Raw genomic sequence first — 27,552 nt, forward strand, 5'->3', positions numbered from 1 at the left:
AGGAGATTAAGGTTTAACCAAGGTTGAAACGTAAAACAGAAGAGAGACAAGGTTTTCAGTTCAGTGTCTATGGTGCTAGAACAGAGAATCCAAGCAAGATAGAAAATTAAGGCTAAATGGAGGTACTAGAGAAGGTGAACTGCAGGGTAGGAAATGACGGTCAGAGGGTGGCATGTTTAAGCAGAGATTTGGGAGGTGGTTCAGGGATGCCAAGGACCAAAGAAGGGGAGACTGATGGAGCAGGTGGCTGTGTCTGGGCAGGGAAAGAGAGTGCTGGATCTCTGGGAGAGAGACGAGCCAGGGTGTGGGGTGGCTCTTGTACATGGATGTAGAGCTCTTGAAAGAAACTGAGGGAGGTGGAAGCTGGGGCTCAAGTTTGCACTGAAGGAGGCACTTGAGGAACCTGTGGGACTATGCGAATGGAGAGTCTGAGGGGCCAAGTAATTGGAGAGACTGTTGCTGATGTGGCTGGAGCTTTGTTGGGATCAGCCATTTTGGACTCATATGCTCAGTGGTTAGGGAGGGCTGTGGGGCTAAGTGGTGGGAGACCAGTGGCGCTCAGTGATGGGGTTATCAGGAGTCAGTGGCTGGAGGTCGGTGAGGTTAGCGATCTGTGACATATGTAGCTAATTGGTTGGTGTGCGTGTGTGTGTGGGGGAAATGGTTAACCTCTTATGTTAAAACAAATATTTGGATGCATGTTTATTAATATAAAAATTGTCCAGTGTCTGTGTCATTCTTCTCTGGCCTGCCTAATAAAAGCACTTTAACATGCTTGAATTTCTCCGCCATCCCTAACCCACTCCCAGTTATATCACTTGAGTCACCTTGACCTTGACTAGGACTTCTTCCCCAACCATGGATCTTTTCCTTTTTCCAACTTGGAAACTTTTCTTACAATATACCTCTTGATTTTTAAGGATACTTTTTTGTTACAGTTCCACAATAACATTATTATACTTAGATGCAACTAGACATTTTATTGGTTTTATTATCATAGCTCTTATATATCCATAAGCTCTTATATATTTTTAAATATTTCCCAACCTTGAAATCTTTTTTTTTCTTATCCAATTTTCCTTCTTTTAAAAAATCATTCCTTTTCTTCTCCTTTTACTCCTCTTCTCCCTTTCTCTGGTTTCCCCATCTCTCCCTCTTTTTTATTTCTAAATTTTGCAGGTAATATTCTTTCTGCATCCTTACATACCTAACACACCTTACTTTTGCTTCCGAACATAAGTGATTTTTTGAATGATTATAAAAACCAAATGTCTCAATTCTGCTGAAGAACACAGTTTGTATTTAGTCTTTAGCTTTCATTATTACAGAAGAAAAGGCAAAGACTGGTTCTGTTTATTTTTTCTTGGTTAGTTTTCTTTCTCTTTGATATTTGTATGTTTTTTAATACTCTTGAATAAACACATTAATGATAGGGACTGTCTTAGTTAATTTGGGATTATGGAATAAGCCAGAGAATGAGTGGATTATTATTACAAAAGAAATTTATGTCTGACTGGAAGGCTGGAAGTCCAAGATCAGGGTGCTAGAATATTCGGGTTCTAACGAGAGTCCTGTTCCTGGGAAAGCAGACTTCTCATTGTATCCTTATTGGGCAGAAAGAATAGAGAAACAAAGCTCTACCATAACTCCTGGCCACTGACCACGAGGGCTAACCCGCATGACCCAACTAATCCTCTTGACCTCCCAAATGTCCTGTATCATGCTACCATCACTAGGGAAGTTAGGGTTTCAACATGTGAATTGTGGGGGCTGAAAGCATTCAATGCACAACAGGGATGTTTCTGAACATGATTCTTAATTTCTCAAAAAGTTTGCAAAGTTGCCTAAAGACATTCTACATACAGATCATATTTGTATGATCAACAATGAGTGGTCACAGTAAGAACAAGTTGCTATTATTTTGTCCAAATCACTCACTAATGTGAATGACATTAGACTGAACAGGAACATGATGTTACAGGGATTGGTAACATTCAGAGATGTGACGATGGCCTTTACCCAGAGGGAGTGGGAGCAACTAGATCCGGCTCAGAAGAACCTGTACAAGGATGTGATGCTGGAGAACTACAGCAGCCTAGCCTCAATGGGTAAGGGTTCCTTTAGAGTTCACAATTCGTTCATACCTTCTCTCTGAAGTCTTTGATCAGTCTGATCTTGATTTTTAAGGGTTTTATGATTTTTACAGATCAAAGAGTTATATACCTTTTTGGCATTAGGCTAGAAATTTGTGCCCCTGCCTCCAAAATGGAAGGAGAGCACAGATGAGGTTCATAGGTATCTGCATTATGAATTTTCAGAAGCAATGTATTGTCTGTCCTTTACAGGCTCTGATGCTGAAATTAAAGCTTGATTTCTGGGATGGCTGTTGTTCTAATACTTTATTTCTACCATATCTCTGGGCAGGATATGAAACTCCCAAACCAGACATGATCTCCAAGTTGGAAAAAGGAGAAGATCCATGGTTGGGGAAGAAGAAAAGGTCTAGTCAAGGTCAAGGTGATCCAAGTGAAATAGCAACACCCAAGCAAATAGAAACCAGTGGAAGTAAGTCCCTAGTTTTTTGGTTGCAAATCTGGAATTCTTTAAAGAATAATTTATTCTTAAATTACTCCAAAAGATCTCAGACATTTCTTTCTTAATAAGACGTAGCAGTAGAAAACTGTCAGAATCTCCTCGAGGAAGAGAAGGTCAATCTCCAAAGATTCTCTGACCTTGGAATTCTTATGTCTATTCCACCTGTGACTCTGTGTACAAATGAATTTTTAAGAAATCTATCCACAAGGTCAGAGCTTCACAATGGTTGTAAGTCATCTAATTTATGGGAATTTGATTATAACACTTGTATCAGTCAGCTTAGGCTAAGTTATGCTCCAGTAAGGACTGGTTCCAACATCTTAGTGACTTATAACTAGGAAGATTTATGTCTCACTCAGACTTCAACCCTATTCCACATTATCTTCATTTGGCAATCTATATATAATGAACAAAAAGTGCCTATTTGGCAAATTCTGGTCTCAAGACATAGGAAAGAAGAATGAATGGGTGGATTGACCATGATAACTTTTAAAATCACTGATTGGAAGTGGTCTTGTTCTGCTCACATTCTGCTGGTTAGGGCAGATCACCTGCTTGTTTCTGAGATCAAAAGAGGTATTAACATATAATCTTTCCACAGGGAGGATTCAAAGACAATGCAACAAGGTTGGGAGGTATAATTTTCCCACAGGAAATAATACACTGTTGTGTTCCACACCACCCCAGTTATGGTTGGAAAAAAGTGAACACCAGGACTACAAACCTTTGGTACCAGCCCCTCCAATGTCTAACCAACCCTTCTTTATGGCTGTTTTTCCTCACACTCTCCATTGTTCAGCTTTCAAGAGAGCAAGGTATGAGGAAAAGGCAAAGAACTTATATACCCTCTTCAGGATTACCATTCTTCCCAAATATTTGCATATTTACCAACCTGAAAGCTCTCCAAAACCCTTCCTTTTTGGTTTCTATGGTGATGTCTTCCCATTGGGATGGTTGACTAACTCAATGGCCACAGGCAATTTAACTCAGCCTCTACCCCCTCTCCTCTCTCAGGAGACCAGTTCTGCCCTCTAATCACATTGGTTCCCCTAGTAAGCAACTCCCATCCTCAGGTATTTCCCCCAAAACCAACTCATTAATAAAACAAGAGAAACCTTTACTACCCCTTACACTTAAGAAATTCCAAGGCTATCATGAGCTGTTAGGAACTGCAGATAAAGAAAAATATGTTTTGTGTCAGAGACCAGCTCCAACTATTGAGGTGTCTGGAGGCAAGACAGGCAGAACCCTAAGGTGGGAAGGTGTCGGCAAGTGGAGATTCCTAAAAAAGGGGGAAAGGGAGAAAAAGGGGAAAGGGGAGCGAGGAAGACACGGGAGTCAGAGTTGGGTGCAAGTCTTCCTGCTTTGCCTTCAGCAGAGGTTTATTTTTATACATTAGGAGTAAGTAGTGGGATGATATCAGCACAGGAACTGGGCTGAGAGATTACAATCATCTTTGTTTTCCCTAAGAACAGTTTATGGTCGGTCGTATTGCCCTTTAGCTGAGATATAACATTCCAAAATCAATCAAGGTTAAAAACAAGTACATAGGTGCACAAAGTTTATGACTAATATTACTATAGTGGAGATCAACTAAGATAGAAGTCCCTTAAACCTTATCTACTACTTAATGGGTTTTTGTTTTTCTGCCTGAATCATCCTGGGAGACAGAAGAGGAAATTCCTTGCTAATCAAATCTCTGAATAGGAGACATAGGTGGATTTCTTTATCTAAAGACTACATAGTAGAATCCTGAAAAACTAGCCAGAAGACTTTTGTGGATTCCTTTAAGGTGTAGCAGGTGGAAAACTTGATTAGTTTAAAAACAGGCAACCTGGATGAATTTCCACATCAAAGGCCAAACAATAGGAAGTTTGAGTAATTCTTAAAAAGCTGAATAGTAGGCTAGGTGAGATAATAGAATGATAAGATTTGGGTTATCCTCCCTCCGGCAGTGAGACTTTGCAAAAACAGCCCTTTTGCTTTTAATCAGTCAGTAGTCAAGTCACTTGACTTCAGGGGAATTTTTTCACCCTTGTGCAGTGCTTGCTTGTCAAGGCAGGCAGGCCTTGTGCAGCCAAGGCAGTCCAATTGTAAGCTGAAAGTTGCTCAGAATATTTTGATATTACGGTTATACAAAAAAGGGAGGTCATAACATAAGTTAGCGTGGAAAGTCTGATTTTTCAGAGCAATTCCCCTCCATCCGGATCCTGTCTGATGACAGAGGTTGCATAGCTCGTGTAAGTTTTGGTCATCTGAATGACCAAATATGTGTGTGTGTGTGTGTGTGTATTTTTTCTGTAAATCACAATATTGTATACCTAAAAAGCATCAACTGTTAATATAATCACAAGCTTATTTAACGTCACCTATTTGCTATTCATGTTTATTTTTTCTTCTATCCCAGGTTGCAAAGTTGTATTTAGAGTTAAAAACTATGTCTAATCACTATTTTTTCCTGTTTTTACTATAGCACTTTCACCCCAAGTAAAGAGGATAGGGAGATTTGTACTGGTATTTCATTCACTATGGGATACTAAGTTTGAATTCAACACCAAAACTTTCCTCCCAAACAAAAGTACAAAGATTCACAAGTGTGTCTTATTGAATTCCTTTCTAGAACAAGTCCAGCAAGATAACAACCAACTAGAAAGTCACCAGAAATGTCAAAGCAAACTCTGTAGGGAAGTTGCATTCAAGAAAAAAACTCTCACTAAGAAGAAAGGCCATGAATATAGTCCAATGGGGAAAAAACATACAAGCACAAAACATGTTCCTTCAAAAAAAAAGCTACTCAAATTTGATTCACCAGGGAAGAGCTTGAAACAGAATTTAGATTTACCTGGCCATAAAAAAATCTATGCAAAAAAGAAAACTGATATAACAAAAGAACACAGGAAATCACTTAGCCATAGCTTATCTGACATAAAGAAAGAAAAAACTCAAACTGGCAGGAAACGTGAACAATTCATTCATCATAGCTCCTCCCATGCTAAGGTGGACAGAATTCAAACTGGAAAAAAACAAGAGAAGTCATCAAACCAGAGCTCATCTCCTACTAAGTGTGTTAAAACTCAAGCTAAAGTGAAACCTTATGAATGTAATGAATGTGGGAAAGTTCTCAGCCATAAGCAAGGACTCATTGATCACCAGAGAATTCACACTGGGGAGAAACCATATGAATGTAATGAATGTGGGATAGCCTTTAGTCAGAAGTCACACCTTGTTGTACATCAGAGAACTCACACTGGAGAAAAACCATATGAATGTATTCAGTGTGGCAAAGCCCATAGTCATAAACATGCCCTCACTGACCACCTAAGAGTTCATACTGGGGAAAAACCCTATAAATGTACCGAATGTGGGAAAACCTTCAGACACAGCTCAAACCTTATTCAACATGTGAGATCTCATACAGGTGAGAAGCCCTATGAATGTAAAGAATGTGGAAAATCCTTTAGGTATAACTCTTCTCTTACTGAGCATGTGAGAACTCATACAGGAGAAATACCATATGAATGTAATGAATGTGGAAAAGCCTTTAAGTATAGCTCATCCCTCACTAAACATATGAGAATTCATACAGGTGAGAAACCATTCCAGTGTAATGAATGTGGGAAAGCTTTCAGCAAGAAGTCACACCTGATTATACATCAAAGAACTCATACTAAAGAGAAACCTTATAAGTGTAGTGAATGTGGAAAAGCCTTTGGACATAGCTCATCTCTTACTTACCACATGAGAACTCATACAGGTGAAAGTCCTTTTGAATGCAGTCAGTGTGGTAAGGCCTTCAAACAAATTGAAGGCCTCACTCAACATCAAAGAGTTCATACTGGGGAAAAACCCTATGAATGTAATGAATGTGGAAAAGCCTTTAGTCAAAAGTCACATCTCATTGTACATCAGAGAACTCACACTGGGGAGAAACCCTATGAATGTAACGAATGTGGAAAAGCCTTTAATGCAAAATCACAACTTGTTATACATCAGAGATCCCACACTGGAGAGAAACCCTATGAATGCAGTGAATGTGGGAAAGCATTCAAACAAAATGCATCTCTTACCAAGCATGTGAAAACTCATTCAGTGAAATCTCATGAGTAAAATTAAGGGGAGAAGTAGTTTCTTTGAACTGAAGGTATTTATTTAATCTCAGAAATGTTCTGAATGTAATGGCTATTAGGATGTCTTTAACAATTAATCACATCTCATTATACATGAAATAATTTGAAAGTGAATCTGTACATGGAAGCATTGTATGGAGAGTTTAAATTTGATGTACAACCTTTTATAGAAAATGTTCTAACAATATTCAATTATTGTAAGTGACCCATATGTTCAGGTTGAAATATCAGGCCTTTAAAAATCTGTGAATAAGGTGAATAATCAGAGCAGTAGAGAAACAAATTACATGTGCTAATAATTCCTGAGCTGTCTGGGTGTTGTTTCTTAATCACACATATGAGAACTGAAGTTACACATCTGGTTGTTGACATTGTAATTGTGTATGGCCACTGAGTGAGTCTCAGCTTTGATGTTATCATTCTCCTCTTATATGTTTGTTAGCTTCTGCATCAGCATAAAATTTTATAAGAGGGTTACAATTTATGGGAAAATGTTAACAAAACTAAAATCAAATTAAAGGAACACCTCAGGATACATACTGTTGGTAGGAAATAATGTCCAATTATTAAGTGAAAAAATAGTTTGCTGAATCATGTATATATATCAATAGTATGTTCCGTCTTGTATACAGATATGTGTGTGTTTGCCTATCTCCTTTGTCTCTATTTGTATGCGTCTAACTTCATTTGAAAAAAATACTGAAAAGTTTAATAGTGGTAGCAGTTAGACATAGGAGTACAAGAAGTGGGGTCCAGGATGAGAGGGAGAACCCCTTTTTATTTTATATACTGTGACTTATTTTAGCATAGACATGCATTTTTCACAATATAAAATCCTTTTAAAGCTCATAAGCCAACCCTAAAATTTCACTGAGTCACTCTATGATGTTTGAAAAGATGTTTCTATGCCTATTCATGAATGATGCTGAATTAAAGTATGTAGTATTAACTTTTATACTGAATTCACAAAAATTTTTCCTAGCAAACACAAGTTCTTTCATTAAAATAATGAATTACATCTAAAGCCTAGTACTCTTCTTCTGTCTGCCTCAAAGTGATTTTCTGAACAGTCACTACATTTTATCTCATTTTCTAGAGCCTCACACAAATGCCTCTATCTGGGTTTTCAAATGCACTGAAACAAACACCACTACTCCTTGTTCTTGCCTGATGGTTAATGAATCAGTACGCTCTTTCTTAGTAGGTCTTAGTGAACTCTTTCTAGACATGGTCTCAGAATAATTCTTACACATGCATCTGGAAAGACTGAGTTGATTTGGGTTGGCACAGGGACATATTTTCCATTGCCTAGCTACATTTTTTATTTTACTTTTGAGTCATGATAAAATACACCTGAACTATTTTTAAATATTAATTGTTACACTAAAATGTTACAGGCGGATAACTTGTATACGTGGCTTTGTTATACAAGGTAAGAATAATGTTTGGTGTATGTTTTACCTTTTACATTTTCACAGCACACTTACTACATTACTTCATTTGTTGGTCAGGGTAAACATTTGAGTAAGACTTGTCTAGTCAAATTCAGATTTGCTCAATAAATATTGAACCTAAATATTAATCTAGCGTAATAATGGGCACAAGCAAATATGTGGCTAAATGTCATCTCTGCAACTATTTCGCACGCAAGTTCCTGCTTTCCTTATGATTTTCAATTCTCTTATTTTAAAGAAACAAAAACATGTAGATATTGAGAATGGAGAGAGAGATTGTGTGTGTGTGCGTAGATTAACTCATGGATTTGTGCCCTTATTTTCAAGTCAATTTTATTGCTCAGGCAAATAAAATACAGCATGAAAATCAATCCATAGTGCATTACCAAGTGAAAGTCTGATACTGCACAGAATGCAATTCACTGTCCAAAACTGTATAAGTTCTTTACTTTTTAAAAGGATAAAACAGTTGCATTCTTGGCCAGGCTGGAATTGTGCCAGGCTGAAACAGTCAACAATACAGGTGTTAATGAACAGTTGAAATGAATGCTAAAAGTTATCCTGTGCTGTGAAAAATGATTAAAAGTTATTAATGAGTGAGGAAATGTCTAAAAATTGTTGTAGATGAACAACAAAAGGAATAGAAATATAGTCTAAATCGATGATACTCAAACTTTAGTGTGCTTAAAATTGCCTGAAGGACTTGTTAAAACACAGTTTACTCAGTTGTACTGAGCTGCCTACTGTTTATATAACTATCTAATTTTGGGAGTACGTCATACCTCCATACGTTCCATACTTCACTCACCCTACACCAAAACTGCAGTACCATGCCCTTTTCCCTCCCCCCATCCCTCTCTTGCTGTCCCCAATATATTTTCCAGAGTCTAAATTGCTGTGCTTTGTATAAAGGAAAAAAAAAAACAGGATTTGAAAAACCAAATCAAGATTTTAAATATAATTAAGAGAAGTTAAAAAATAAAGTCTTGGTAGTCAACATTGTTCAACATCCTATTCAAACATAAATCTGTATGCATCAAGCCACAAAATGGCAATCCTTCTAGGAGTAGGATTATATATCCTATGACATATAATCAAGATGTACTATGTTGTCAGAAAACAGAGAAATTGCTAGCTAACTGATTAAATAAAGTATTGGATCCTTATAGAGTAATATGAAGGAGGCAAGCAAAGCAAACCTGGAAACTCCCAAGCATCGCCTGAGCTCGCTTTGCAGAGCATGCTGGGAAATGTAGTTTGGGCGGCTGCGGGCAACGTGTACTTCCTGGTTTGGGCATTCCGTATGGTGCATCCCTTTCCCAGTGGAGCTGGTGAGTTTGTTCCCTAACTCTAGCTCCCGATGGGCCAAGGAGAGGGTCTTCAGCTCCCGACTCTCCTCCACCCTGGTGGCAGGGGAGTGAATGTGGATTGGCCGGGTGGCCGTAGCCAGTAAGAAAGGTGGAGATGGAGGCTGGAGAGGTCGGTTACTTGGTTGGGGGTGACGCTCTGGGCTTGCAGACCCTTGCCGGAGCCCTGGCAAAGCATCCCAGCTTTTAAAGGTCAGTGGTGTGAGCTCTCACCTTTGGGTTGTGGAGCAGGAGTCACGAAGACAGCCTGGGGCGCTTGGACCTTTGATTGTGGTGGCATCAGTCAGGCAAACACTCAAAGAGGGGTAGAGTATCCACAACTTGGCAGGACATTGCAGGAAAACTGACCTAGGAACTTGGTGGCTCTAGACAGTCAGTTCTTTGCTTACCTGAAACACACATCCTCTCTAGAGGGATCTGTTTTGTTGGTGAATGTCTGAAACATTTGCTGTGAAGAACTGTGGCATTCATTCCCTGCACTCCCTGTGACAAACAGCTGATCTCATTCATTCTTTGAGATGGCCGTCGGCCTTTCCGTTTTACTCTGCTGGGAAGGAATCCACCTAGATTCATTCTGACCTTGTATTTAGGGAGGTTTCTGGTTATATCCAGGCAATCAGACAGGGCTTCATAATGACACTCCTGTTTTCTCAAGGAACATTTTCTTTTTCAGTTGTATCTTATCAGGTCTCCACTGGAGTGAATGAACTGGCGTTAACGGAGGAGAACCTGACCGGGCCTGTGACTGCATTGTTTTTGCACCTTAAGCTGGCTTTAAGATTAACATCTGAAGTTTGAAAATTGACATGATGTTGCTGAAAGTACAACTTTGTGCAGGCTTTTGGAGGGTAATTATTTTTTCAAACAATCTTCATTTAGTATCTACTATGCCAGGCACTAGCCTAGGCACTGAGTATGGTGGGGAATAAGAAAAGGTCCAATCTCCATTGGAAAGGCAGGTGAAAATTCACTTTTACTTTGTAAAAGTAAACAAACACAAGACCATATCCAGCATTATTAGTGCCAAGAGAAATAGAAGTACCAATAAAGAAGACCTGAGACAGTAAGGTCATAGAAGGCCCTACTCCAAGGAGGTGATATTAAAGTAACTTGAATAGGTATCTGGGGGTATGTGCTTAATTCTTGATCAAGAAGTTCTGTTCTAGGAATCTGGATATCAGGAATACAGACACACCAAATTAAATGCACAAGGATACTCACTAGAGTGCCCTCTCTTGACCCATCTCGTTCCATGCTAGCTCACAGCAGTAAGTGTGATTTTTTTGGATACTCAAATCTGAACATGTCCTTTACTTGTTTAAAACCTTTCATTGAATTGTACCTTAGAGCCAATCCAATTAAGCCCGCAATTATCTGATCATTTCCTCTCTATAGATTTTTTAAAAAATTTATTTACTCATGCATACAAGAACTAGGTACAGGCCAGAGGTGCCAGGGGTGAGAGGATTCACCGGAGACAGAGGGGGAAGCAGAACAGGATTGACCGAAATGCACTGATCTCCCACTCTTCACCAACTTCAGCCTCCTTCCACTGCATTCCAAGCTACTCATCAAAAATGTTATGATTTTCCTTTCATCTCTAGAAGAGCCAGAACAGATCCAGGCATGGACATTACAGAGATCTGGGGAAGACTGGGGGGTGGGGGTGGGGGTGGCGCATTCCTTAGCATCACCTGTTCTTCTAACCCACAAAGATCTAGACTTAGCCCAAGTAAGCTATTTCATGTGATCGTAGAATGAGGCTGACCGCACACCCAGCTCCCTGTCTCTGTAGATTTCTGCTGCAGAGTGACCAAACACGACCACTCACGGAGGGGAATCAGAAGGTCACGGGTGGGGGGGGGAGTTCCGAGAACACAGAGGCAATTAAAGTGTACCGATCACTAGTCACCATACTTACTTTTAAGACATTATTTTATTCAACATGACTTTATTCAACCTATTTTAATCTTTTGTAGTAGGACGATCATCTGTACTAGAGACAGGTCCTGTTTCTGAGGCAGTGCTCTGGAGTAACTTACCTAATCCATACACCATATGAGTAGGGAACAAACCCCTTTCCATCCCCTCCCCCTCCTCTATATCTGGGCTACACTCCTTCCTGCCAAACATAATGGACTTTTTGGTTCCAAGTCAGATCCACAGTCCAAATGTGCTTCCAGACAGACACACTTTAATGCATCCAGTATTTTTTTTTTCATGTACCCTGAGAATTTAAGGTCACTAAGTAGATCTAAAAGCAAAGAGATGCCAGATTTCAAAAGGGCACGAACAATCCTTGGGATCCTGCCAGTGAGGAGACAGGTCATTTTACAGAGTGGGAGGTGGAAGGGTGGTGGCCATCGGCAAAGCTCCAGACCCCACAGATATATAGACTGAGGCACAGGGAGTGCAAGGCACACCCCAGGGCTGTGGAGACTGAGCTGTCCTGACGAGATGAGGCTGCTGCTGCTGCTGCTCCTGCTGTGTCTGGGGCTGACCCTCGTCTCTGCCCGGAAGTCAAAAAACCCGGTTGTGACGAGCAACTTTGATCTTTCAAGGGTAAGAGTTGGTGGAAGTTGGTGATGTTCCATTTCAGGGAGGTGGTTCGGGGAGTTCTGACATGAGTTGGACCTACAGGGGAGCAGGAATCCTCCACATAGTAAATATAAGGGGTGGTTTCAGACCCAGAACTAAAGATAAGAGCTCTGCATTAAAAGATGACAATCTTGGACGACTTCTGTTCTCACTGCAGTCGGTGGAAAGGGCCCTCAGGGGGTTCCATTGTTGGAGTTTTCATTCCATCTTCACATCATTTGAGCCCTGGCCCCACATCCTCTTTCCTCCTCTCTTCTCACCCAATTATTTCACTTGTGTATTGCAGATTACAGGGAACTGGTATTCCATTCTCTTGGCTTCCGACCAGAAGGATAAGATTGTTGAAAATGGTAGCATGAGGGTTTTTGTGAAAACCATGGACGTGTGGCAAAATGGTACTCTGTACCTTGTCTATCATGCAAAGTAAGTGTGGCTATTTGTACCTGGGGAGTGTGCAGTAGAAGACTGGGGATGGCCCTGGGCCTCTTCACGCCCACACACAGACACACACATACACACCTTCTGGCTGTGTATCCCAACTCAGAGCTCCCATCTGGTACTCATCCAGCGTTTCTTCAAGCTCGGACTTTTCTAAAGTCAGAGAGAAGATGGGTAACAGGAATAAATTTAGAGTGGGATAGAGGCGATAAAGGATAGAACTATAGGAGGATCATGTCACATGACAGTCCAGCATAGGTCTAGAGCATAGGATTTGGAGTCAACAGCCTGTCTCTCTTGAATCTCTTTGACTGGTTATATAGCCAAGAAAATTCATTTCTTTCCACCCCAATTTTCTCTTGGGAAAAAGAGGGTGATAACTCATGGTTTTTGTGACCAGGTAAGGTCATGCTTATAAAGCTCTTATGAGAGCTTTACACATGGGAAGCTCTCAGCTAATGATCTCAAGACAAGTTGTTATAGTAGTAGTGGTAGTAGAGGTGATGGACTCTGTCAAAGTATCAAACCAAGTGAAATAATGAACTATGAGAGAGCTCTTTGCAAATTGTATGAAAAAAAATATTCAAGAGTTAAGTGGAACCAGAGATCCAAGGTAGGATAGACTGTGAGGGTCGCCTGTCAGGCCTCCTGGCATCATTTCCTTCTGATTTCACAGGGAAAATGGAGTGTGTGTTGAAATTCCTATGGTTTGTGACAAGACAGAAAACAACGGTGAATTCTCCCTTGACTGTAAGTATACAAATGGAGTTCGTATACTAGAACCTATTTTCAGCTGCAAGAAATTTACTAAGCTCCAGAATCTTCAGCAATTTGATCAATTCTGGTTAATGCCTATGTAGGTAATATAAAGGGAATCATCTAATAACCAATATCCTGAAGTTGGGAGGAGTTTGTGTGTGAAAGTCAAAGTCTCACAGAGGTTGTGACAGAGGTAGAGAGTCTGAGGGAGGATGAGCAAAGGTGGATTGAGCTGTGGCTAAATTTTTCTGCCATCAGTAGTCAATCTATCATTTTCCTCTAGAAGTTACCTCTCTGAAACCCAGAAGATACAAATAGAACAGGTATCGCCCCTCAATCTCTTCCAGGTTATGTGCTTGGGTTCTTCTATGAGGGAAAGTAGGTAAGGGCTCCTGGCCTCTCAGGGCCCAAGCACATTCTGAGCTGTGTTCTGTTTCCTCCACAGATGATGGATACAATCTATTTCATATAGTTGAAACAGACTATATAAACTACCTCATGTTTCATCTCTTTAATAGCAACAATGGCAAAACATTCCAAACGATGGAGCTCTATGGTAAAGTATTTCCTTCTGACACTCATCATTGTGTAGGCGAGAAGGGGAGCAAGACTCAGGGGTCCTCTCTTTACCCTGGGATGCCCCTCATTGTCAGAAGTCAGATGCCACCCTTGGTATCTCTCAGGCTCAGCGAGGGGCAGATGAGTAAATCTCTCATTGTGCTGGCAGGACATCCTAATGCTGTCAGATGTAAACAGTTATGCCCCATGCAAACACCAGCAGGTGCCTGCCTCATCCAGGAGCGCGGGAGCCCCATCTCTCTCATGAGCCCAAGTGGCCAATACCTAAGATGCTGTTGCTCTTTTCATAGGTCGAAAACCAAATGCAAGTTCTAAACTCAAGGCAAGATTTGTAGAAATATGTGGGAAAAATGGAATTGGTGCAGAAAATGTACTCGACCTAACTCTAACTGGTATGTCAAGCCGTCTCTGGCTTTCTCCTCCTGAATTCCCAGGTTACTTAAGGGAGAAGGAATTACACTGGTGTATGTGTGTACACGCACCCATACCCAGTTTCCTTTTTCCTAACCTGGAGAACCCCTGGGCTCCCTGGGAAGCACCCTGAACCTGGCGTTTGACTGCTCTGCTTTGTTACCACAGATCGCTGTCTCCAGGCCCGGGAGAGCAGCTCAGCCCTTACCTCCAGGTTGGTGGTCTCTGGTGCATGGGATGGTGGCCTCCAGAGGCGTTAGTAGTTTGTACCCAAAGGTGATGAAAATAATTTGGTAGGGCAATCCCTGGTGGCGCAACAGGTTAAAGCACAGCACTATGAAGCTAGATGCAGCCACTTCATGAGTTTCACCCCCGGCCAGGGAGGTGACCTTCATGGTGCAGCAGACCTCTCCTGACCCGCCCACTGCCTGTTCTGCACCCCACTCTGTCTCTGGTGAATCCTGTCACCTCCCCTGCACCTCTGGCTTGTACCCCTGTTCTTTATGCATTAAAAAAAAAAGGAATTTGATAAGGGAGCTTGTGAGCTGAGCTCGAAATCTGGACTTGAAGGGGGAGTATAGGAAACACTCTTTATGAGCTTTGGGGAAAATAATCTCATCTGGGCAGAGAACGGTCTAACCTGGTTGTCCTTCAACCCGGAAAATAGACGCCAAGTTTCTCATTCATGTCTCATCTCAGTTATTGTGGGCCAGCATTCAGACAATGTCTTGGTGATTATGGCTTAGGTAAAGTGAGCATCTAATAAAAAGTGAATGATGGCTTTTTGCCATCATTCTCCATTCAGCATAAATTTTCAGACTTCCTGCTCTGACAGTGGCAGAAACAATGCTAAGATACTCCTTGGCGTCCTCTCTCTTTCCAACAGACTCAGGGACTGTTCCCTCAGACTGAGGGGAGCTTAAGATAGGAGCAGCAGTAGAAAAGAAAGTATTTACTCTCCACCCTCAGTCTAGCCCACAGCACAGGTTACAGTGCTGGTTGGCATTTATCTCTCCATCATTTTTCCATCTGGGATAGACATTTTCTTTGTCCTTAGTTCAGTCCGAGAAGTGCTTCATACGTCTGTGTTCTCTTTTTCATCGGTTTGTTTAGTGCCTAGTGGGCGCTTCTCTGCCATGTTCTGCACCGCCTGCGAGATCAGCCATCTGCCATCTCGTCTCCCTCATAACTGCATGTGAAGATACTCATCTGCATCTCCAGGATCTTTCCTCATTGTCTAGCAAGCATCATCAGCTCACCGAGAATCAGAGGTTTTCTCCAAATTTTTATTTTCTGGGCCATATGCAGGAGAAGACTGCCACCATTGAGATCTCCCTCTCTACCACCAATAAATGATTAGCCCCGCAATGCTGCCTCCTGTGTGTGTGAGGCTGTGGGCCTGACAGGGGGTGTAGTGCATGAGGGGATCCCTAGGCCTGCACCCTTGATTCAGTTCCAGCTTTTCAGAACCTTTCCTGAGCTTAGTGTCCACCTTTTAGTCATTCTCAGAGCCTTTGAGCGCTGCTTGCCCTTTGGCTACTTTTTAGAGACTTGAAAAGTTATAAGAATACCAGTCTTGGCCCTCCCTGGTGGCGCAGTGGGTTAAAGCACAGCACTCAGAAGCTAAAGCCACTTCTGCATGAGTTCCATCCCCGCCCCAGAGGTGACCACATGGCACAGCAGAGCTCTGTACCAGCAGTGTACTTTATTGATCTGCCTGTTCTGCTCCCCACTCTGTCTCTGGTGAATCCTCTCACCACTCCTGCACCTCTGGCCTGTACCCCATTTCTGTGTGCATAAATAAATTAAAAAAAAAAAAGAATACCAGCCTTGGGCCTCCTTGGTGGCCTAGGGGTTGAGTCTCAGTGCTATCACCTCCAGCCAGACAGGGGGGTGGACTACATGACACGGCAGACCTCTCTGTCCCGCCTTCTGCTCCCCTCAGCAGTGTACTTCATCGAGCTGCCTGTTCTGCACCCCACTCTGTCTCTGTGAATCCCCTTACCCCCCACACCTTGGGTCTACACCCCAGTTCATCTACAAAATAAATAAAAAATAAACCCGACACTCTTGTTCTAAGAATCTTTTAAAAAATAGAAGAAGAAGAATATAAGATTTGCCTTGCATTTCTCCATCCTAGAATTCTTAGGGGCCCTGAGCTAGACGGCGCTCAGGCCAGTACCATCTTGACCTGCTTCAGGACATGACTCCAAACGCCAGCTGCTCTCTATCCTGTCTTACAAGACAGTCAGGTCCTTTCACACTTCCGGGGAACCTCCTTCAGCCACTGCTCCCTTCTCCTGGGAATATATGGAGATTCATACTCTGCAGTAGGTACAGTCAGGAGGCAGCAAGCAAGGAGGCTAACTGAGCAACTTCTTTGGGGACCTTACAGGCATAGGAGAGAGGGAAAGTAAAGATCCTCATTCACTATAACCTTTTCCAACATCCACAGGTAAAACACTGCACAGGGCAGACATTACAGGGAGTTGGGGCAGAGCGCCACGTGGGTGGAGGTCACGCCAAAAAAAACTCAGGCATCGTGGACACAAAGTAAACACCTGACATCCCCCATATCTTACTCTGTCCCCCAGAAGAAAAGAATAAATAAATTTACTGTTCCTGAATTAAGCACTTGGCCTGGTTTGCTGGATTATGGCAAAAAGCTATTTGGAAAGTCCTGTTGGTGTCTCTCATTTTAAGTGTTGGCATTTCAAGGCTGGAACAGCTTGTGACTCATTCTCGTGTTTGCTTAGAACATCAGCAGTGACCGGCGAGCCAAGAGGCCTTGGTGATGAAGGGAGCCGCTGGGCAGTGCCACATGTCAGATGGCAGCCCAGAGGGAGGCACAAAAGGTCCCCCAGGTCAAGAGGACAGCTTGGGCTCCCCCAAACCCACCCTCCACATCAGGCATTTCCTGCAACTGGGGAAGAAATGCTGAGAACACTCAAAGAGTGAGAGGTCTGTAGCTCAGAACAGGGCGGTCCTTGTCAGAGGACAGGACAGAAAAGACAGCGAAGGGAAGGAAAGAGCCGACAGCGGGAGTGGTGTGGAAGCAGGCCAGGGCAGCTTCCACCTCTGGGGGCCCAGCTTGTAGGCTCACCCATGTGGGCATGAGGGCAAGTTTCCCACTGGCCAGGCAGGGATGGAGCTGAAGACACAGAGCTCTGAGCAGTGGGGGACGGAGCCAGAACCCAGAATGAATATGAGGTCCTGCCTCTTCCCTGGGCTGAATCGCAGAAAGCAGCCTTTCTGAAAGGGGGCGCCACCACCTCTGAGGGGCTTCCCTGCTCTCCTGGAGCTGGCTTCAGTTCAGTGACAGGGGACTGAGACCCATGCTCCAGGCTGGGTGGTTATATTGGACGTAAACAATGTCCTGAAACATCAGCATCAGACACGGTTACTCTGAGGTGGTATAACCAAGATCACTTTGCAGTCCACAAGCAGACGCTGCTCTAGGCTAAAGTGACGGTGGCCACGTCTATCAATTAGTTTTATCCTCCTAGACGTCTGGATGTCTTATAAGATTTCTTGAAATATCCAATGACAGAATTGGCCCCACTATCTGACAGCACCCAGCTAGAATGTCCTTAAACTCCCCCTCCGTCCCCCCAATCCTCAAGTAGGTTCTTCTTCCCACTCTTTTCCTGAGACTCCAGTGGTTCCCTTGTTTTCCCTAGCTACAACTCCCCCACGCCCACCAGTCCATCTACACATCCCTGGTGGTCTTTGGCCAAGAGTTTAAGACTGTAAGGACCAAAACACTGGCCACTACACTCACATGCCACCTGGCATTCTGGGAAGGCCACACAAAATCACAAACACAAAGGCCTGGCTTACTCCTGTAGGGGCTAGGATATGGGGTGCCTCCAAGGATTTCGGCTGAACAAGTAGAAGACTGGAATTGCAATTAACTGCAGTCTCCTGGAGGAACTAGTTTAGTGGAGAAGGATCAGTGTCTCGGTTTGGACATTTCATTCGTTCACGTAGCTAGGTCTCTACAAGACAGAGATCCAGCATAATCCAGCTTAATGGAGATGAGTTCATTTCTCTTTCCTCTGAGTGGTCGGATGTAAGCTTTCCAAGTCAGGTGTTATGGAACCTGCTTTGGGCCAAACAAACTCATCTTGTCTCTAACTGCAGTCTTGAGACTTTGGGGTGAAAATTAAACAGACTGAATCAGCAGTTCAAAGACCACAAAGAACAAAAACATCCCCAGATAATAGCCCCAACTCGCAGCCCTGTGTCTAAAGACAAGATAGGTGACCTTAAGGACTTTTTGGGCAATGTGGTCTCCGACTGTCCCTAGCACAAGATGCTGAAACTAAGACTCAGAAAGGAAATGGCCTAACGAGACAAGCTCAGCCTGCTGCACCGCGTTGCTGATCTCACAATCTTGATTTTAGCCCAGTGATTTCATTCCTAGTAGCGGTTGTGTTACACTTTAGCATACAGATGAATCTCCCTTCCTTCATGGGTTATTCTACAACCTGCTTTTCTCCTACCTCCAAGTAGACAAGAGACCCTAAAGACTATTGAAAGTAAGTGGTAAGAATGAAGTGGGGGTATGTAGATGTGTGTCACAGCCTGAGAATGAGGCTAGGGCGCAATATTTCATTGACAGAGGTTTGTTTCAAATGAGTATTTGAGGACTTAATATTTCAGTCTTTCCCTTCTCACCTGGTTTCCTTGGTCCACACACACGTGGACCACACCAAAAGCCCATCCATTCCTTTGGGCCAGTGGACACAATGATTGACATGGTGATTTTATTGCTTCCGGTGGGTGTCTTGAAAGAGAACTTTGGCCTCTCACTGTGCTTGTTTCAAAAAAAGTCTGGTAAGTACAGTTCACAAGGACAGACCTCTTTCCCACTTGTCCTTTTAAATTTCCCCCATGTCGGGCCCTCCCTGGTGGCACAGCAGGTTAAAGCACAGCACTGAGAAGCTAAAGCCACTGCAGCATGAGTTCGATTCCCGCCTGCCCCAGAGGTGACCACATGGTGCGGCAGACCTTTCCTGACCCGCCCGCTGCTCCCCTCAGCAGTGTACTTCATTGATTTGCCTGTTCTGCTCCCCACTCTGTCTCTGGGGAAGCCTCTCACCGCCCCTGAGCCTCTGGCCTGTACCCCAGTTCTGTGTGCACAAATAAATCTTTAAAAAAAAAAAAATTTTCCCCCATGTCACGACTCTGATGGTCCACCCCATGGAATGTGGAATGCCCCTTGGTCATGCACCCCCATCATCACTTCTACTCTCGAATAAATTGCCTGGTTATATTACCGCCTGATTACTTCTCTTGGGTCCACAATGGCAATTCTGTTCCAGGCAGTCACTCGGGAACCCAGTTCTATCTTCCTTTTTTTCTACCAACATTGTTCTTATCTGTTTGGTTAAAGCCAAGTTGCCAGTGATAAGGAACAAGAATATGCTGGAGATATAGTCACGTACCCACTGTCTTCTGTGACCATTGGCTCTGGGCAGCTCTTGTTAGCCTTGTGGTCACAACTTAGTTCCTGCTGTGCTGGCTTGAAAAGACTGAGGATTAACAGGTCACCTGCTTTTGCTGGAGGCCAGAACTGAATTATTTTTGGCAATGCAAATTCCTCAAAAACTTAGTAAACTTCTGTCATTATTTGCCTCTTGAGTCTCTGTGTGCAGCTAACCACACTCACCAAATCTTATCAGGACAGATTTAAGCCTGGAAGCTGGTATTTTCTAGGTTGGCCCTTATGCCCTGCCCACTCCATTTTTTTCTTAATTTAATGGTGGTTACCTTTGAGGTCACATACAACAATGGTGGTAGGTAATGTGGATCCCTTTTTTTCTAGGAGAATAAGAATTAAAGTCAGGGAAGTAAATCAGCTTCAAAGAGCCTCACAGAGTAATACTCCCAAATCAGGCAAGAGTGAATTAGGGCTATTCAAGCGATTACATATGCCATACTTCCAAGAAATGAAACTGTGGGCCCTCTCTGGGGGCGCAACGGGTTAGGACTCAGCACTGCAAACCAGCCACCTCCTTCAGGCTTGGAGGTGACCCACATTGGGCAGCAGACCTCTCCAGACCTGCCCACTGCTCCCCTCAGCAGTGCACTTCCTTAGTCTGCCTACTCTGCTCTCCACTCTGTCTCTGGTAAAGCCTCTCATCGCCCCTTTTTCTTGGCATCCAGGTGGATAGAAAAATGAACCCTGTATTAATTTTCCAATTTGGCTATAACAAATCACCAATTTAATGAATTAAAGCAATACAAACAGTCTCTAGTTTTCAAGGCCAGAGTCTGACACGGGACTTTCTGGACCAAAACCAGTGAGAAATGTTCATTTTTGTAAGTTGACTTAGCTCAAAACCACAATGAAATAGTTGACTAGTTATAATCAAATTAGTGCTAACACGTGGCAGATGGGTCATATAACGCCTATTTCTTCAAATCCATATATTTATCTTTTATATTTTATACTCTACTTACTACTTCAGCCAGGAATACTATACAATTGAAACTGTATTTTCTATACCAAGAGCTAGCAAACTGTGGCCTAGAGGCCAAATCCATATTTTTGTGTGGACCAAGAACAAAGAATATTCACAACTGATGTAGTACTAGAGACCCTCATTTTCAACCTATTAAGCAAAATGTTGTTCAAAAAGAGATTTCTATTCTTCTCATTAGTAGACCTGTATTCTATGCCCCATTGATATACTCAATGTACAAAAAAATTAGAATTTTTTTAATTCTTTGATTAGTACCTACATGTATTTTACTTTTTGCCTGCAAAGTCTAAAACATTTACTGTCTAGTTCTGTGGAGAGAAGCCCGCCCACCCCCTTTCCATGACCTTTACCCAGGGTGCTTTTACTATTTTATTGTGCTACATTTTACCTGAACTAAACAAGTCTGCCAAATTGAACCAAAGTGTCATCAGTAGCAAGGACAATAAATTATGTCACTGTGGGGTCGAGAAATTTTTTTAAACTTGTGCTGTTACTGTTCCTCTTTAAACATCGTGAAAAAATTACTCCTGAATGTGGAGATTTAGTTATATGTCCAACTTCTAGCCAGGACCAGGACACCCTGCGGTTCTTCTAGAGTTTTTAAGGACAACCATGAAGACAGATGCGTCTCTATTCTTAGCGTACAAGGCTTTGTCATTTGATTCTCTTGTACCAGAACAGACCTTGAGTTGAAAGCATCCACTTCTGGAAAAAGGCCTATCAAGATAGTAGCTGCTGTTCTTCAAATTTAGCATTTCAGAAAAGTACTTCTGTTGCTTAAAAAAAATGATGATGGATCTGTTTTGGTTATTAGGCTAATAGACAAAGGCTGGCTCGCCCTAGGTAGAGACAGACATGGAGGATCAGCTGGGCCATGACAGCCTGGCCTAGAATTCGGGCCCAGCCAGCAGCGCTGAGCATTACCCAGCTGCCTGCCAGGCTTCCCACACCTGACACAACTCCCTCACCCTGGTGTCCATTAAGCCTGAGTTAGTCAGGCCACGGTTTTCCTCACGCCCACTGAGAACGGTCTCACCTGTGAGCCCTCATCCTTGCTGTTCCTTTTATCTGAAATCCTCGTCCCCCACATAATGGAATGACTTACTACCTGTGACCCCTGACCCTGGTCGGGTGTCACCTCATGCAGGAGCCTCTGAACCCAGTATATATTAGCCCTCTGTCCTACCTTCCTTACCCGGCTCTCAGGTTTGCTGATTGGCTGTGCCTGTCAAGGAGATGGAACAGGAAGTCTCAGTGATCACACTAGCTACCTGGCCGCCCATCAGGAGGAAGTGCAGGGTGATCCTTCACCCCAGACAACAAACATTCTCTTCCAGTTCTCAGTTCTTTTCCAACTCAGGTCTCCCTTTTGTGCTCAAAAACTTTCTCCCATGTGCTTGGCAAAGCAACACATCCCGGCTACGGGCCTTTGAGTATACAGAATCCAAACCAGGGCCAGTTTTACCTCAATTTATGGCACCCATAACTGGAGGTTCTCAGGGAGGAAGCAGCCTCTTCCTGTAGCTGGGTTGTGGTCTTAAGCACAAATGGGCCAATGACAACTTCAGAGCTACAGGAACTGAATCTCAGGGGAAGCAGGCTGCTGGGGTCCCGTGGCTGGGCATCCCGGCTACTGTGGATGAACACCGCTAGCGTACCTCACTCTCTCCAAGAAAAACCAGGCGCCAGAGATCTACCTGGCACGTCTTGATGTGAAGTCATGCTAAGCTTGTGTGGCCCAAACAAGACAACATGCTGGCCTGATGTGGTGTCACAAATCCCCTTGGTGTTGCAGCATTAAATGGTGGAGCAGGTGGAAGTCAAGTGTAAACACCCTTTGGTCTCTTCCCACTAGCCTCGCCTTGCGATTAACTTACTCCACCTGAATTCCTAGCTCCTTGGAACACTGTGTTACATCCTCGCGTCCCTCTGGGGGACAGTGCCTCAGAAACCAACACCTACCACCCGCTGAGAACACACCCAGCTGGGAAAGCCAGGCCCCTGACTGAGTCGCTGGGACCCCCTCAGCCTGGAATGCGACTCTGCATTCCCTCCCATCCCCTCACCCTGACAAAAGCCCAGCGTTCCTGCCATTCAGGGAGCTGGGGTTGGGGCGCCTTTCCCACTGGCTTGGTTGGTGGTGTGTAAAGTGTAAAGACATTTCTTTTGGTTCAGAGTTTGGCTTTCTGGGTATGAGCTGAGTTTCCAGTGTGTCTTGCGCCGGCTGGAAGCTGGTCACTTGGCCTGACCCTCGCCAGCACCCTGACTGATGATGCCAGGAAGTACATGGGAGTGGACTGGGCTTACCTCTCTGTAGTCTCCCAGGCACCAGGAACCCCACTGCCAACAGATGGAGCTCACCTCTCTGTCCTTTGAGCTGCTAAGGCCGAGGATTAACAAGCCAGTGGGCGGGGCTACACTGCTTAAATACCCTCCTCCTGCCCTCAGCTGGACTCAGAGCCCGACTCAGGCTGCAGGTGGAGCCCATGACCGGGGTACATGGAGCGCGAGCAGAGGCCCTGAGCCACGGGCTTAAGGGGATGGTCAGGTCTGCAGTTTTTAGCAGCCACGCTGTGAGGGGCGATGGTTCAGCCTCCCTTGAAAATACTGGTGCTCTGGAGTTAAATTGTGACTCAGGCTTGTAAAAAGGCTCATTTTCGGTTTCCTTGGTCCATCCGTGTTAAGCCTTTTGCTTAACCCCTTGAAAAAGATGCAGTGTGTTGTACATGAAATAAAGCTTGAATCAGTCGAGACACGCTGTACGTGTCCTTCCCTCACCAGTCATGATGTAAGATTTGCCCACATGCATCCAGGAAATCTAGTCCCTTTTTTGTTACCACTTCAGAGTAGAGGGCAGCAAAGCAGAGCAGGAAAAAACACCACTCATGCCTGTTTTTTGTAAACAGAGTGATACTGGGTCAAAGCCACCCTTCCGTGTTGACATTACGGAGGGTTATTTGAACTGTTATAGCACAGGTGATTCGTCGCAACAGAGGCAAATGTAAAATCTTCACTGTCTAACCCTTTTGGAAAAATAAAATCTCTCTGCCCTGAGGTATTCCATTGCATGAATTTATCCATAGAAGGGCTGATTGATATCTAAGTTCTTTTCAATTTTAAATATTAACTGATGCAAAATAAAGATTCCAGTACAAGTATGGAATGAACCTGTTTGTAAGTGAGGGAATTCCCCTAGGAGGGCCATAACAAACCTTTCACATCTTTCATCAGATTAATTACAATTTACCCTTTCCTTCTTCTTCTTCTTTTTTTTTTATGCATACAGAACTGGGGTACAGGCCAGAGGTGCAGTGGCAGTGAGAGGCTTCACCAGAGACAGAGTGGGGAGCAGAACAGGCCGACTGACAAAGTACACTGCTGAGGGGAGCAGCGGGCGGGTCAGGAGAGGCCATGTGGTCACCTCCGGGGAGGGGATTGAACTCATGCAAAAGTGGCTTTAGCTTCTTAGTGCTGTGCTTTAACCTGCTGGGCCACCAGGGAGGGCCAGTGTTCATTTTTGAACAATGTTTACTTTTTTCCGCCCCCCCTCAGGCGTAGACCCCACAGAATTTCCTCCCCCAATGCACCCATGAACCATCACACACCTGTGCTCTTCCCACCCTCCTTCCAATTTCTCGCCCTCAGGAGATGAGCTTTTAAAGCAGGACAAATAACTTCCTGAGCAAAGTCAGCTTGCCACTGATAAGAAAGAGGGGTGTGGGGGACTGTCTCAAGGTCCCCCCTGGGACGAACTAGCTGTGCTTGCTCCTATCTACACCTTGGTTACCCAACATTTATATACCGCCACCCTCACAGACACCGGAAACCATCCCTCCAGAGAAAGAGGACCCAATGTCAAATTTAGTGTTTTGCATTCTGTTTGAAGCTCGAGATCTCGAAGCGGTGTGAAGTCTCCATCAGTTCCATGTTGGTCACGGGGTCTATAAACTAAATCCTAAAACACACGGGTAGGAAAGTAACAGGATAAGGACAAGAAGAGCTTCCACCCAGATGAAAGAATTAAAAGCACACCGTCGCAGTTGCCATTAGTCCAACTGCAAAGCCAAATCCCCATGATTATTTAATGAATAGTATTGTTCTTTTTGGCCTTTTTCGTGGATGAGTCATTTTTGAAAGTAAGTAATGTGCGGTATGAATAAAATTCTCAGTTAAGAAAATGATTACAAGGATCATCAACTTTTATAGAGAATTACTAACTAAATGAAGACTTAAACTCAGATAAACTCACGCCAGTGCCAAATTGATATTAATATAGCATATGATACATTATAACTATGACCTTCCCCCAAAGCTCTCCACCACCATGGAGCACTAAAAAGAAAGGTGATTGTAAATGGATGAGCCTATCAAGGTGAAAACCCACAATTTAAATGTCTAATATAATCTTGTGTCTTTTGATTCCTCCATGTTTGGGCTTCTTGAAGATGAATCACAGAGCATGCATCAAGATGACATAGGGAGCCCCCAATCCATTAAAGCCTGGTGCTCAAAGAGAATGATTTTCGGGCAACTGGGCCGGTCGCTTTGTTAAATGCGGAGCTGAAAATATACTTTACAATGGCGCCATCTGCTGGTTATAAACTTAAGCATCACCAATATGGGGGCCGCTGAGACGAAGCGTCTGTGGGCTCACGGTGCTCTGACACTTCAGCCCTCACCGCTGAGGCTGTGAATAAGAAACTTGACACCAGTGCCAAGTGACAATGGAAAAGGAATCCCAAAGTGGAATCAGAGGGCACCCCAGAAGCTGTGTTGTCTGGGCCACAAATGTTGACTACTACAGGAAAAATAAAGGCTGTCATCGAAAATGTTTCAAATTCTTCGTGGACGGTAATGGGCTGAGACAGGCGATCCTGGGTTCAGCTGTGGCGAGTTAGAGTTAAGTTTGGCTGGTATTTTTAAAATTAAAGATCTATTTTTATTTAATTTATGGATATAAGGACTGGGGTGTAGGACAGAGGTATGGAGTGAGTGGATTCACCAGAGACCGGGTGGGGAGCAGAACAGGCAGATGGACTGAAATACGTTGCTCAGGGGAGCAGCGGGGAGGCAGGAGTGGTCTGCTGTGCCATGTGGGCCACCTCCCTGGCAGGGGATGGAACTCAGGCCCAGGCAGTGATAGCGCTTAGATTTAACCCCTCCACCACCAGGGAGGTCCAGGGTTGGCTGGTATTCATCAACACTGCTTATACATAACTTTGTTAGAGGACTAAACAATAACAAAAACAATCCTGTTTCTGTTTGCTTTTATAAGAAGTTCTGTTCTGAAGTTTCTGTAACAAGTGCATTCTGATATGTTTTTAATGTGTAATCAAGATACTTACGTTGCAAGTTTCAGAAGCAACTATATTGCTTTTGCAAAGGAAGGATATTTAGAGATGTTGGCTCTTAATTGTTAAACATCAAGCCTGTGTTAGTGCAGATGATGAAAGAATTGCTTTAAGGGGATTATTCCTGGTAGCTCTCCTGCCTGCCTGCGACTATGCAGGTATCTCTCTGTTTTCTTTTTCCTTTTCCTAATAAACCATCTTGTCAAACGTAAAAAAGAAAGGAAAAAGAGAGGATGATTCCTTATATTGTACAGTTGATTGTAATAGTTGATTCAGCAGCTACACTAATATGTGTGGAACCTTGATCTACCAAGTCCAGGGTTCTTAAAAGCTTTTGTTAGGCACAAACAAAGGAGATAGATAAGGAATTCCTGACACAGAAATACTGAACTTGAGCTCTTTTTCTGTTGCTTTGAGACTATGTATTTCAATCAAAGCTCTGTATATGAATTAGCCCATTAAAGTATAGAGAACTGAATGTTTTCAGATACCTGATCAGAAAGTAAGAACTCCTGTTCAACAGATTGCTTTCTCTTAAATACATTTCATGATACATAATGAAATGTTTATAATTCCTAATATGAAAGTAGCTCAGGTATTAATACATTTTCCACTCCGAGTACATGACCCTCCAAAATAAATGATTCTTGTGGGGCATTGTGCAAGTTTAGCACGGACAGGGCCTGTGCGTCTCTCCTGGCTGATCAGGCCGAGCCCGCTGGTCCACAATCCCGAAAGCACATGCGTGACAGGTGGCTCCAGGCCAAGGAAGATAAGATCAAAACTTGAAGCCAAGAGGAAGAGAACGATCATGAAATCTCTCTGTCTTCTGTGTGTACAAAGTGTGCTCATCTGTTGTGGATCATTTAACCATACAGCTTTATATGCCAGGGGTTACTTTAAGTCATAAACATAATCTTAATTCTGAGATTAGAATGGCCACTGCAATACATTCACCTAAACAATTATGTGTTCACTGCAAAAATAGGTCTCTGCCCTTCCCCGTGGGTGAAGCCACTGCAGTGGGACTCACTAAGAGGAAGCGTCTTTTCCTCTTTTCCCCACTTGCCCCTCTCAGATTCCTAAGGGCAGCTGCTAGCCTTTCTGAGATTGCAGAGTAAGGAGGACAGACAGCTCCATGCGTGGCTGATACTATCTTTGGCTGCCTTTGGACTTGTCCTCTTTGCAGCTGGCCCTTGGGTTCCCCGCAGGCCCCTCTGACTTCCACGCTCAGGCAGAGGTCCAGTCCCTGGCTCCTTTCAGCTCACATCTTCTTCCCACCCAGCCCCGCACAATCTCCTCTGGAAGGCCATTTTGGCGGGTAGAATTCATATTCATTCTGGCTAACAACTCTGCATCATTTCTGAGATTGTGTGGGCTTT

The 27,552-nt window shown here is 43.5% G+C and overlaps 2 protein-coding genes across 2 annotated transcripts; both read left to right on the forward strand.

Annotated features, from left to right (window-relative positions):
- The first annotated feature begins 1,986 nt into the window (after positions 1 to 1,986).
- On the forward strand, positions 1,987 to 10,879 carry LOC105853325 (zinc finger protein 37 homolog). The gene is made up of 3 exons (XM_012721541.1): positions 1,987 to 2,108; positions 2,425 to 2,565; positions 10,217 to 10,879. Exons 1-3 carry the CDS (start codon positions 2,009 to 2,011, stop codon positions 10,339 to 10,341), a joined length of 366 nt encoding a protein of 121 aa, XP_012576995.1. The 5' UTR covers positions 1,987 to 2,008; the 3' UTR covers positions 10,342 to 10,879.
- Positions 10,880 to 11,930: 1,051 nt separating this feature from the next.
- LOC101633917 (major urinary protein 4-like) lies at positions 11,931 to 15,696 on the forward strand. The gene is made up of 7 exons (XM_004677950.2): positions 11,931 to 12,105; positions 12,428 to 12,564; positions 13,256 to 13,329; positions 13,784 to 13,894; positions 14,208 to 14,309; positions 14,497 to 14,542; positions 15,442 to 15,696. The coding sequence occupies exons 1-7, from the start codon at positions 12,001 to 12,003 to the stop codon at positions 15,446 to 15,448; spliced, it is 582 nt and encodes a 193-aa protein (XP_004678007.2). The 5' UTR covers positions 11,931 to 12,000; the 3' UTR covers positions 15,449 to 15,696.
- Positions 15,697 to 27,552: the final 11,856 nt, after the last annotated feature.

The sequence above is a fragment of the Condylura cristata genome, unplaced genomic scaffold (assembly GCF_000260355.1).
Source record: "Condylura cristata isolate star-nosed mole 26May11 unplaced genomic scaffold, ConCri1.0 scaffold00006, whole genome shotgun sequence".
Taxonomy (NCBI): domain Eukaryota; kingdom Metazoa; phylum Chordata; class Mammalia; order Eulipotyphla; family Talpidae; genus Condylura; species Condylura cristata.

What these genes read in the sequence shown, in the direction of transcription:
- LOC105853325 (XM_012721541.1), top strand. Translation starts at nt 2,009, where the DNA reads ATGGCCTTTACCCAGAGGGAGTGGGAGCAACTAGATCCGGCTCAGAAG. An exon ending in CAGCAGCCTAGCCTCAATGG is followed by an intron (nt 2,109 to 2,424) that starts GTAAGGGTTCCT and finishes ATCTCTGGGCAG; the next exon opens with GATATGAAACTCCCAAACCA. An exon ending in GCAAATAGAAACCAGTGGAA is followed by an intron (nt 2,566 to 10,216) that starts GTAAGTCCCTAG and finishes TTTCTTTTTCAG; the next exon opens with TTGTATCTTATCAGGTCTCC.
- LOC101633917 (XM_004677950.2), top strand. Translation starts at nt 12,001, where the DNA reads ATGAGGCTGCTGCTGCTGCTGCTCCTGCTGTGTCTGGGGCTGACCCTC. An exon ending in GCAACTTTGATCTTTCAAGG is followed by an intron (nt 12,106 to 12,427) that starts GTAAGAGTTGGT and finishes TGTGTATTGCAG; the next exon opens with ATTACAGGGAACTGGTATTC. An exon ending in ACTCGACCTAACTCTAACTG is followed by an intron (nt 14,310 to 14,496) that starts GTATGTCAAGCC and finishes TTGTTACCACAG; the next exon opens with ATCGCTGTCTCCAGGCCCGG.